Raw genomic sequence first — 12,500 nt, forward strand, 5'->3', positions numbered from 1 at the left:
ACATCCAACTTTGAGTAAAATGCAAAGGGCCAAGCTTTCAGTAACCGTCACATCACAACAACGCACAGCTAGCATCCAACTTTGAGTAAAATGCAAAGAGCCTAGCTTTCAGTAACCGTCACATCACAACAACGCACAGCTAGCATCCAACTTTGAGTAAAATGCAAAGAGCCTAGCTTTCAGTAACCGCGGTGGCATCTTCAGTTGCTAAGATACAACACTCATGTCAGCATCCCCAAACCAGTTGAAGCTAATAGTAGCATGCTATCCTTGCAGCCACCGCATTGCGGCAACACAAAGCAGCGACATTAGCGGCCTTCTCGCGGCGCCGCTAAACGAACATTTAGCATTTTACAGCAGCTCTGCATCCGTCGGTGTGTGAACGGTCCTATTTCTCTGCCCGTCTGCAGGACAAGCGTTACAGAACGAATGAATCCAAAGTTCAAGTCACCGACCTGCACCATGATCTTCTTTCTCATTGGTTGAACTACCTGTCAGTTATGTTAATGTAAAAAAAAAAAAAAAAAAAAAATCAGATCAGGAAGATCTGCCTGAATTCACGCCATCTTTTTTTTATCTCATACAGAAGATTAAATAAGGGTCAGAGGAAGGTCGGGGGTCAGTGCTGATCAATACACTGTCATGATTGATCACCTTTACCCTCTGGAACATCTCCATCCTGCTGTCGGCACCGTCTCCCAGGACGACCCACCGGGTTGACCAGCGCCAGATGGATGAAGATATCATCCCGTGACCTGCACGGCGTCCACATCTGGACCTTCTAAAGTGCAGATGACTCGTGGAACTTGAGGGGTTTTCTGAGTTGGTCCCGGCTGTGGACGTCCCTTTGTAAATAAAACTGAATAAAATGACGGTACAGAAATTGGGCCTGAACGGGTTCATCGGTACTGAAGTGTTTCTCCTGGATATTATGACCTAATGATCCGTCTCCTGTAAAACCGCTGTCATAACGTGGGCTTTTCCCAGGAGAGTCTTTTATTTTACTTTTTTTTAAATATCCTTTATTAACTCTCACGTCTCACCGTCAGCTCAACTTGTACCTTTTATACTTCCTCTATTCGCAATTGGTCGTGTGACCGCTGTAAAAATCCCCAAATTCATATTTAATTCGGGCTTAAGCCTGAATTTTATGCAAGGAAACTTTTTTTTTTAAATGCGTCGGCACGCAAGGGCAAATGACGTGTGTAGTGTGTGTTTGTGTGTGTGTGTGTGTGTGTGTGTGTGTGTGTGTGTGTGTGTGTGTGTGTGTGTGCGTGTGTGTGTCATATGAAACTACCCGACACAAAGTTTAAACCGGGTCAATCATTGACGCGGAAAATCGTCCCGGACGTCTGTACTTCCGCCTGTGACGCCACGCCTTCTCACACTCCGAATAAAAAAAAAAAAAAAAGATATGTGTTTTTAACGGTTAAATTTAGAAGCATGAATACATATTTATTAAAAAAATAATTCATATATTAAAATGATTTAAAGATGTAATTAGATGGAGGACCTAACATGTACAACAAAAATGAATTAAAACAATAATGATCTCGATTTCAATTAATTCATTTTGTCGAATTACTGATTTATTAATGTATTTTTTTATTTTTTTTTTATCATTTGTTATCATTTTTAATTATTATCTATTCTCTATATTACTCGTTTATTTCTTAAAAAAAGGTCCTGAACAAAAAAAAAAAGCAAAAAGGTGGATTTATTTTCAGAGAGAAACAGATTCGACAAGAAAATAACTGAAAATTCGTTTTCAATTACTCCCTTATTCATAAATACAAATATACATTTACAGTTTAATTTATTTTTAACACGATATAAAAAAGTTTCTTCCCGTCAAACGCGAATCTCGAATATCCTTTCAATTGATTTCTGATTAAAAAAAAAACAAAAAAAACCGTGATAAATCTGATCCCTGGATGTATCTGGAACATCTTCATCATCACCATGAGATGAAGATGATGAGGAGGACAAACCTGGATGCGGGGCCCCCCTGGCAGGAACCTTAAAATTCCCTGTATCATCGCGAAAGATCGGAATCTCGGGCTTTTTCTTGTTTTTAAATCCCTTGTTAAACTTTCGGTCACCTCCCTCTCTCTGCCCAGAGGGAGGAGAAGGTTTCACCCCACGCAGGACACCCGTGTTGTGATCCTTCCCTGACGGAGGTGTTTATTTCAAAAACACTCCTTCTTTTGTCCTCCCTCTCTTTTTCTTCTTCTCCTCCAAGGGATGAACCCCGAAGCTGCGGGTTATTTTATCTTTCCTTCCCCTTTTTTTTTTCTTCTTTCCTTCCAAAAACACTCCGTGCTGCGTTTTTTTTTTTTTTTTTTTTTTTTTTTGTTTTGTTTTTTTCCTTCCAAAAACACCCGTCGTTTCGTTTTTACTACACAAATTATCGTCACTCGAACGCACCATTATCACAATTAAATGTTTTCTTTTTTTATTTCTTTTTTTTTGGGGGAAGGGGGGGCTCGATTCAATTTCTCCCGACGGTCTAATCGGATCTTAATCTCATTCAAAATAACAATAACTGCAATGAAAACATTGATAATAATAATGATAATGATAATAAGAAGAATATTTTATTTTTTTAAACGATAAGCCCTTTTGTCTAAATTGATTTGTAATCGATCGGATGATTTTACAAGTTGCACTCTGGCGTTTAAGGTTGTTTTTTTATAATAACAAATAACAAATAAGTTAAGGGGGGGGTTTAAGTCAACATTAAACATCTAAACATTGTTTTCTTTTCCGCAACACCTGACACCTCGGTCTGCGTGTTTTTCCAGGTGAGGTCCACCTGTGTGTGTGTGTGTGTGTGTCCAATCAAAGCGTAACGGAGCGCCGGAGGTGAACGGAAACAGAGTCGTCGTCTCCCCCCTTGACAAGTACGAAAACGTGGGGGTCACTCCGTGTGTGTGTGTGTGTGTGTGTGTGTGTGTGTGTGTGTGTGTGTGGGTGTGTGTCCTCCTCTTCCTCCTCCCTCTCTCCCTCCGTCGCCCAATGGCTGCGGGGCTCCCTCCTCTGCGCGTCCCCGCGCTGCGCGCACACGCAACAAAACACGGGCGGCGGCCCCGCGTCCGTCAACACACACGCCGGACACACACTCGACCCGCCGCGACGCCGACACACACTGTGGATAATAGCAGCGCAGCAACCGGGACATCCAGCGCGTTTGCAGCGGAAGGTAAGGAGATGCTGGACCGACTAGGTGTGTGTGTGTGTGTGTGTCTGTGTGCGCGTGTGTGTGTGTGTGTGTTGGAGGTGTGTGTGTGTTGGAGGTGTGTTTGCAGAATCTTTGCAGAAGAACCTTAGTAGAACATGCGGAGCACCGATCCACCCCTCCAAAAAAAAAAAAAAACATCGATAAAGTTAGAGAATAATGTATTAATTCTATATCTATACATTTATTTTCCCTTTACTTGTGTATAAAAGCATCAAATATAATCAATTAGATACACATTAAAGTTTAATAGCATAATAATTATCTGCCCGTTTAGATAAATGGCTAAAATAGATAGAAATCATGTTATTTTCGAACGGAAATTACAATTCCCGTTTAAAAGATATTTAAAATTAAATGGTCTTTTTCCGCTAAAAGGCCGTGAGAACGAAATACGGTCGAATGAAAAAAAAAACTGTGGAAAAGTGGAAGAATTCGATCATACAAAGTGGATAAAATGCTGGCAATCCGTTTCCAATCTGTTGATATCAATGTGAATTTAATGGATTAATCAATTAAGAGAAGCTTTGCTTTAATATTCAATAAGAACGAAAGATTTTTTTTGTTTGTAAGCAAGTGAAATGTTTCCTTGCAAGAAAAAAAAGGCAACTGTATTATTTTTCCAGTTGTTAATATTTACCTTGGAGTCAATTAAATCTGATTTGATTTGAAGAAAGAGGGGATTGAAAAAATAATTTAAAAAAACGATTTAATTTGATATAATAGGAGGATTATAAAAAAAAAAGAAGAAAATTGAAAATAATTTTGAAAATGTAAAAGGTATCTGAAATAACATAATTCTGGGATTTTCGAAGAGAAAACGTCAAAGGGGCGAAACGCAGCCGAGCGCATCTGCATTTCCCCATGATAGTTTAAAAAAAAAAAAAAAAAAATGAAAAAACACTCGAGCGGATTTTATTTCTCAGTACTGGAAAAATCTCCCTGGTCTGAGTTTACTGGAAACCCCGTAAAAAGCGTCGCTTATAATAAAAACTCTCATCTATTATTTCACGGAAAAAGACCGGCGGCCATCAAACCCACCGGAAAACTACAAATCCCAGCGTCGGCCGGGGTCACGCCGCCGCCGCCCCTCCTGTAGGCCGAGGCCGGCGGGGGCCGCACACTCATGCCAGGCGGGCCGGGCCGGGGAGGGACGCTCTGAGAGGGACGGCGTGGAGGAAGAAGAAGAGGAGGAGGAGGAGGAGGAGGAGGCCGTGGCGTTCAGCTGGTGGGAGCGGAGACTCGGGGACATGTCCAGCAACACGGGCAGAGGTAACCCCCACAGAACCTGGACGGAGAAACCAGGACCTCCTCTCGGGCCCGTGACCTTCCGGGTTGACCCCCCCACCACCACCACCACCCCCCGATTGGGTTCGTTTAAAAAAGAAAAACGCCTCGGCAAAATGTGTCCCCAAAAAACCGACGCCCTTCAGCCAAAACATTTAAGAATGCTTGAAATCCAATCAAAGATGCATTTACACACTTTGCATGAAGATGTGTGTGTGTGTGTGTGTGTGTGTTGGGGGTTGAGCTAATGTTGCACACATATTTCACACACATATGTGCACCCGTTATAAAGAAAAAGCATATTAATATATTTTGACATCTTAAATATACGCAGACGAGCAAATGCTAGCTGAAACCACCTGCTATATTTATCTTTTTTTAAAATGTTGAAACAAACTTCATCACCTGACCTGATGGCGTCGTCAGCCGTTGCCATGGTTCCCTGCAAAACTGATGCATCTGCATATATGTGCGTGTTAAGAGTGCAACATTTTGGATTGTTAAAATGTAAAACACGTGTGTGTGCATGCACATATGTGTGTGTGTGGAGATAACATCCCGTCAAGTATCGCGATAACATCATCTGTCAATCAACCTGATCAGTTAAGCATCTATCCATCGATCTGTTCTGAAAGGGGTGAATGCCAGCTTTGTTTTTGGGCGTGCGTTTAACGCCCATGCGCGTGCATGAGACCCCCCCCCCCCCCCCCGGTAGTGTTCTGGAGGGGGGGGGGGTTTAATATCCTGCAGGTTGATGGAGCTTGGCGGGGAGATGTTTCCTCCACACTCGGCTGGCGGCGTTAATGGCGGATCTCCTCCCTCAGCCTCGTCCGTTTGATGTGGAAATGAAAGCTGCTTTCTTTTCTTTCCTCCCCCTTTCATTCTTCTTCTTCTTCTTCTTAAAAAAAAAAAAATAAAGTAAAAAAAAAAAAAAAAAAAAGCTGCAGGGGGAAATAACGCCACCGATCCTGTGTTACCGTAATGAAATGAGTTTTGAAAAATAATCACCGTCGTCTCAGCTATAATATTTATTACGGTAATTATTTCTTTTTTTTTCCCCTCCTTTGCGATTAAAAAGCTAATACAGAAAATATTTAACATTGATTGAGACAAATTGGCAGACGATGCTAAGAAATACTCAGAAAAACAGGGTTTTAAAGGTTCATTAAAGGTGACCAATTAAAATGATCAGAAAAGGTTTACATCTACTCGGAAGTATTGCTTTTTTTGCTTCTTTTTTTAAAAAAAAAGGGAGGTTTAAAGGTGATTTTAAGGTTCATTAAAAGTGACTAATGAAAATGATCAGAAAATGTTTACATCTACTTGGAAGTATTGCTTTTTTTTAAAAAAAAGGGAGATTTAAAGGTGATTTTAAGGTTCATTAAAAGTGACTAATTAAAATGAGCAGAAAAGGTTTACATCTGCTGAGAAGTATTGCTGATTTTTTTAAAATGGGATTAAAAGGTGTTTTAAGGGTTCCTTAAAAATTACAAATATGAGTTACATCTACTCAGAATTATTGTTGATATTCAACAAAAAATGGAATTTAAAGTTCATAAAAGATGACTAATTAAATTGAGCAGAAAAGGTTTACGTCTACTCAGAATTATTGTTGCTATTTAAAGCAGAAAAGGTTTACGTCTACTCAGAGTTATTGTTGATATTTAAAAAAATGAATTAACATTCATTAAAGGTGACTAATTAAAATGAACGGAAAAGGTTTACGTCTACTCGGAATTATTGCTGATTATTTAAAAAATGTGATTTAAAGGTTCATTAAAGGTGACTCATTAAAATGAGCAGAAAAGGCTCACATCTGCTCAGAAGTATTGCTGATTTAAAAAAAAAAAGGAATTTAAATGTTCATAAAGGTGAAGGGGGAAATAAGTACAGATGATAGAAATATGAACAAAAAGAAGAAAAAGCAGATAAAGCAGTAAATGTTCTAAATGTTCTAACTAATGAAAACCCATAAAAAATAAACATATCACATGATATGTCGGTGCACTTTTGAAATTTTGAAGCTACGAAATAAAAAAAAAAGTAATAATAATATCATCTACAACTCGTGACATTTATTTTAATTTCACAGCCTCAGAACGTGTGTGTGTGTTCGTTGTGTGTGTGTGTGTGTGTGTGTGTGTGTGTGTGATGTCACAGACATTGCTCAGCTGACCCCGGGTCAAACATTAATCTGGCGTTAACAGTTAGTGAACTAAAATCTCAGTCTTGGCGCGTTTTCAGGATTATTCTGGGATTATCTATCTTTGTCGATAAGATAAGATAAGATAAGATAAGATAAGATAAGATAAGATAAGATAAGATAAGATAAGATAAGATAAGAACAACTTTATTTATCCTGAAGGAAAATTGTTGTGCCAGAGTTTCAAGCAAAACATAACAATAATAGATAATAGTAGGAAGGAAGGAGAATAAGAAATACAATAAAATATAATCAAATATATAAGCAGATAAGCAGAGAATAGATGAATAAGCGCTAACCTCATCCATGATTCGCAGGATTCCTGGACTGGAAGGCCCTTTTTCCTTTCCTGTCTTTTGGGTTCTTGAACAAGAAGCTGCAAGTCGACATCCCTCACACACACACACACACACACACACACACACACACACACACACACACACAGTGCTAAGTCTCAGGAGAAGCTTGCAGGAGAAAATGTCACATATCCAATGCAGCTCTGATGGAAGAAAACAAGTAGTGTTTCAGCGTGTGTGTGTGTGTGTGTGTGTGTTTGCATGATCGCCGCGCACCCTGGAGGACAGAGAGCGTGAAGTTCGGTTCGAGATGGAGTGTGTCCAGATGTGTGTGTGTGTTGGCCCGAGACCTGGCTTGTTCCATGACATTTATAAGTGTTCATCCCCCCTCCTCCCCCAGGTCATGGGGGTCTTAACCAACTAGGTGGAATGTTTGTCAATGGCCGCCCGCTTCCGGAGGTGATCCGGCAACGCATCGTGGACATGGCCCACCAGGGGGTCAGGCCCTGCGACATCTCGCGGCAGCTTCGGGTCAGCCACGGGTGCGTCAGCAAGATCCTGGGACGGTAAGAAACGTCCTCCTCCTCCCTCCCGCCCCCGGATTTTAACGCCGTGGCGTTAAAAAATAACATCTCTGGTGCAGCTACTACGAGACGGGCAGCATCAAGCCCGGCGTGATCGGCGGCTCCAAGCCCAAGGTGGCCACGCCGAAGGTGGTGGAGAAGATCGCCGAGTACAAGAGGCAGAACCCCACCATGTTCGCCTGGGAGATCAGGGACCGGCTGCTGGCGGAGGGGGTTTGCGACGGCGACACCGTGCCCAGCGTCAGCTCCATCAACAGGTGAGCGGCGGCGGCGGCGGCGGTCGGGAGGTGGACGGTCGAAGGCGGACGCGGGACAAACTGAGGATGTTCTCTTTGCTTCAGAATAATCCGGACGAAGGTCCAGCAGCCCTTCAACCTGCCGTTGGACGGAAAAGGTCTGAGCCCGGGACAAACCTTGAGTGAGCGTCACCTTTAACCCCGTTTCGGCGGCGCAGATTCACCTATTTGTCCGCGACCTCTGACCCCCGAACTGCGTTTTCAGTCCCCAGTTCGGCCGTCACCCCTCCAGAGTCGCCCCAGTCGGACTCTCTGGGTTCCACCTACTCCATCAGCGGGCTGCTGGGGATCCCCCAACCCGCCGCCGAGGGCAAGAGGAGCCACGATGACAGTAAGGCAGTTCAAGAAAATAAAAAAAAAAACGTCAAAATCGACGTAAAGTAGACGCGCGAACGACCGTCGTTGTGTCTCAGGTGACCAGGAGAGCTGCCGGCACAGCGTGGACTCGCAGGGCAGCGGCAGCGTCCCGAGGAAAACCATGAGGGTGGATCATTTCGCCGCCGCACAGCACGTCGACTGCGGCTTCGACCGACCGCATTACCCGCCGGACTCCTTCGGATCCGCCTCCGGCAGCAAGGCAGAGCAGGTGACGTTTTCACCGAAAATCCAGATCGGAATAATGGTCGCCCTCAAAAGGCCACATGTAGCAGTAGCAGTATAAATGTAGTGGAAATTAAATGTAACTTCTTACTCATTCAAATCCAAAATGTGCATTTGCATAGATGTAAAAAAAATGTTTAAATCCCACATTACTCCATCAGTCAGTGATCAAACTATCCAAGTGAATAAAGAAAAATATTTCATATCAATATCAGTTTGTTGTTTTTCTGGAAGGCTAACTTTAGCATACTTAGCTCCGTGTTTGTTGTCAAAATGCCGACGTAGATTGTTCTCTTTGACAACCGACGCTGCCTCACAACACAAAAGACATACCGCTTTTTCTCCTTGAAGTGTCAACATGTATTGGGAAATGTAATTTACGATCCATGCACATGCTTGACTTATTTATCTTACGAAAATCAGGCCTTTTAAGACGTTCTCACCGGCCGCATAAAATGATGTGACGAGCCACATTTGGCCCGCGAGCCTCGAGTTTGACACGTGAGTTAGACGCTAAGACGTCGACTCACAGGCAGAAATAAACGCTTTTTACAAGCTGTAATAATAACATCAACAGCGATAGCGGTGATTCTTCGAGATGCTAATCCGATACATCCACGTGGATCATTATTTCGGGCCTCCTTCCGGAAAATAGCTAATCTCCGTTCTTCCCTTCCCCAGACTTTGTACCCGCTTTCCCTCATCAACGGCAGCCTGGACGAGGCCAAGTCCGGCCTCTCCACGTCCGGCTCCGCCATTGGACGGAATCTGGCGGCGCACCAGAGCTACGCCATGGTGACCGGTGAGATTCTTAACGCGCCCTTTGACCCCACCTACCCGTCGCAAGGAAGCGCTACGACTTGCCGCACAGGCCAATCATTTTTTTTTTTTTTTTTTTTTTTCAAAATTCAAATATCACTGTCCCGCTCATGTTCACTTTTTGTTTTCTCACGCCCCCCCCCCCCCACCCCCACCCCCTTCCTCCCCCTCCATCCGACGCTGGTTTTAAACGCCTCAGAGCCCCTACAGTCCCTGCCGCTCTGTCTAAAACAGGAAATGTCCCCGGAGGTCACCAGCACCAGCCCCTCCCCAAACATGTCCGCCTCCAACTTGGCGTTCGCGGAGCTGCAGGCGCTGCAGAAACCCGTTTCTGTCAGCGGCGGCGGAAGCAGCTGCAGCGTCTCCAACCATTACCCCAATGCCTTCAACTCATTCCCCCATCATGCACCCGTGTACGGCCAGCTGGGCGGTCAGTCCATCATCTCAGGTAAACCATCCATCCCTCTCATGCGCCTGCGTTATCACCCCCCCCTCATCCCACGTTCATATAAGAAAACCCCGTATCGGTAAAATAGCGAGTTTCCAAGTGTGTGTGTGTGTGTGTGTGTGTTATGTCAGGGCGTGACATGGTGAGCTCCACCCTGCCCGGATACCCGCCTCACATCCCCTCGCCGGCCCAGACGGGGTATTCCTCCTCGGCTATCACCGGCATGGTGGCAGGTAAGGAGGCGCTTGTTCTCCGCGCATTAACAAGTCAGCTGGAGAGTTAAGGAGGAAGAAAAGAAAAAAGAAAAGAGGAGGAGGAAGAGGAGGAGGAGGAGGAAAGAGCAACTCAAGGATGGAGGCTTGTAGATAAAGCGGGCGACAGGCTGGGTTAATGAGTAGCCCTGCCAGCTCAGTGTGTGTGTGTGTGTGTGTGTGTGTGTGTGTGTGTGTGTGTGAGCCCGGGGGGTACGAGAAACAGGCCGGGGGGTTCCGCCCTGCTGCCCGCACCCCCCGCCCAGACACCTCTGACCACACATCGCCATGGGAACCAGGGGGCCCCCGGAGGGAGGTGCAAGGGTGGCGGAGGGGGGGGGGGGGGGGTAAGTCTGCAAGGGAAGGAGGTCTTTGTAGTGTGTGTGTTCATACGAACTTGTGTCAGTACGCCCGCGTGTGTGTGTGTGTGTGTGTGTGTGTGTGTGTGTGTGTGTGTGCGCGATGTGCCTTTTTTTATTTGAAGTCTGCCCTTCGAAGCGCGAAATGAGAGGGTCTGATTTATTATTTTTCTGGTGGGCTCACTGTGAGGGAGCGTTGATACACAATTACTGAGATAAAGGGGGGGGGGGGGGGTTTAGGATGGGGGAGGGGGTAGGAGGAAGGGGGGGGGGGGGCATGGGGATTCATTCCAGCCAACATAATTACCAATTAGATATTGGAATGTTAAAAAAAAAAAAAGGGAAGAAGAAAGAGGAGTGCCAGAGGAAGTGTACGGGTAGAGGAGGACGGCGCCGTCGGGGGCGTCCATGCACCGCTGGGCCGGGGGATTCACCCCCCGACCGTCCACCTGCACCGCAGATTAATGCTTTACAGCCTCCGCTAACCGTTATGTGAATTACGAGACGTCGGGGAGGTCCGGCCTGGACCTACCTGACGCTTTGTTTTTGCTTTTTCTCTCCCAGCCGGCGCCGATTACACGGGCCAGTCCTACAGCCACCCGCCCTACACCTCCTACAGCGACGCCTGGAGGTTCACCAACTCCAGCATTCTGGGTGAGCGACACGCCGACGGGCGCCGTCTTTGACTCAGGTGGCGGTGAGTTCAGGCGGTTCCTGCAGGGAGAGGTCAGGGGTCGATCGGGACGCGGCGCGCACACACACACACACACACACACACACACACACACACAGAGGACGCTGTGTTGTTTGTTTACCGCCCGGCGGCCTCATCGTGTCGGTTTTATTCCAAGGTAATGAATGTGACCCTCGTCACGGAGGACGGCGCCGCCGTCGCCCGGCTGAGAGGTCACTCGGGGGAAGTTCGCCCCTGGAACGGTTCTGCGGTTGGCGTTAGCCGCTAAGCATCGCTAACGGCTAGCGGGAGTCCGTCCTGCCGTTTCAGCGGATCTGGACGATTCACACGAGTCATGAGTTGTTCCGGAAAGTGCGATGCTTTTATTCCGGAGGGATCGAACAGGAAGTTTAGAAAATGGCAAAATTATCACTAGGGTGTTTACCGGAAAATACCAGCACGATCCAAGATGGCGGCGGGTTGTTTCGTTCTCGCTTTTATTTTCACGTATCTGTTGTCTGTTCAGCACCTGGAGGAAGTAAAGTGGAGACCAAGATTAGAGACCTTGATTATTTCTATTATTATAATAATAATTCATTAGTGATAAGGATGACAGGGCTGCATGTAGAGACATACAACCTTTCACGCCTCATAGAGACAAAAAACATTCATTCTAATATCGACACACAACCACTCGCTCTGTCATTCACACGTCATATAATATAAAACAATCATTCACCCTCTCATTCTAATATAGACAAACATCCCTTCACGCCTGAAATAGAGAGAAAAAACTTTCACCCTGTCATTCACACATCAGTTGGAGATTCACTAACACTCACCCTGTCATTCATGCTTTAAATAGAGACAAAAACAATCACCCTGTCATTCACATCTGCTATAAAAGCGCACACCTCACACACACACACACACACACACCTAAAACTCCTCACTCTGTCCTTCTAGTATAGACTCCCGTATTCACACTGTCATTTTCATGTCGTATAGAGACATATAACCAGTCACCCTGTCATTTACATCAAATATGGAGAAAAAAACATTAAAACTGTCATTGTTAAATAGACATACAACCATTCGTTCCCCATATAGGGACAAAAATATTCATCCTGTCATTCTCATATAGACATACAGTCATTCACCCTCTTATTCAAAGCACATGGAGCGAGTTATGAATATTAATGTTACGTTAATGCTTATTTCTGTGTGATTTGCGGGTTGCTGGGAATAATGTGGTTTTAGGGATGCAAGGAATTCCGGGGGTTTTACCTGGAATTAAGTGCGAACAAGTGTTGCGTTGCAGGTTTGCGTGGCCGCGGCCAACAACTGCTACTGTCATTCTAATACAACAATTCACCCTGTCATTCACACCTCATATAGCGACACACACCCGTTCCCCACTTTCTCCACCTCCATTTGCTCAGTGAT

General features: G+C 45.0%; 1 protein-coding gene across 4 annotated transcripts in view; it reads left to right on the top strand.

The window, feature by feature from the left end:
- Positions 1-3,115: 3,115 nt before the first annotated feature.
- Positions 3,116-12,500, top strand: part of pax8 (paired box 8) — a 10,333-nt gene continuing 948 nt past the window's right edge. The window contains exons 1-11 of one of the 4 annotated variants that reach the window (XM_086153038.1): positions 3,116-3,202; positions 4,259-4,510; positions 7,425-7,590; positions 7,668-7,865; positions 7,950-8,026; positions 8,110-8,235; positions 8,318-8,490; positions 9,186-9,306; positions 9,523-9,771; positions 9,903-10,004; positions 10,946-11,035. In XM_086153038.1, the coding sequence (XP_086009164.1) occupies positions 4,489-4,510; positions 7,425-7,590; positions 7,668-7,865; positions 7,950-8,026; positions 8,110-8,235; positions 8,318-8,490; positions 9,186-9,306; positions 9,523-9,771; positions 9,903-10,004; positions 10,946-11,035 (1,324 nt within the window). In that variant the 5' untranslated portion in view covers positions 3,116-3,202; positions 4,259-4,488. The remainder of the gene's footprint in view (positions 3,203-4,258; positions 4,511-7,424; positions 7,591-7,667; positions 7,866-7,949; positions 8,027-8,109; positions 8,236-8,317; positions 8,491-9,185; positions 9,307-9,522; positions 9,772-9,902; positions 10,005-10,945; positions 11,036-12,500) is intronic. The other 3 variants (XM_086153040.1, XM_086153039.1, XM_086153041.1) reach the window with 3 other exon arrangements.

This window comes from Fistularia commersonii, chromosome 9, assembly GCF_037954325.1.
Source record: "Fistularia commersonii isolate RoL2024-O1a breed Wild chromosome 9, RoL_Fcom_v1.0, whole genome shotgun sequence".
Taxonomy (NCBI): domain Eukaryota; kingdom Metazoa; phylum Chordata; class Actinopteri; order Syngnathiformes; family Fistulariidae; genus Fistularia; species Fistularia commersonii.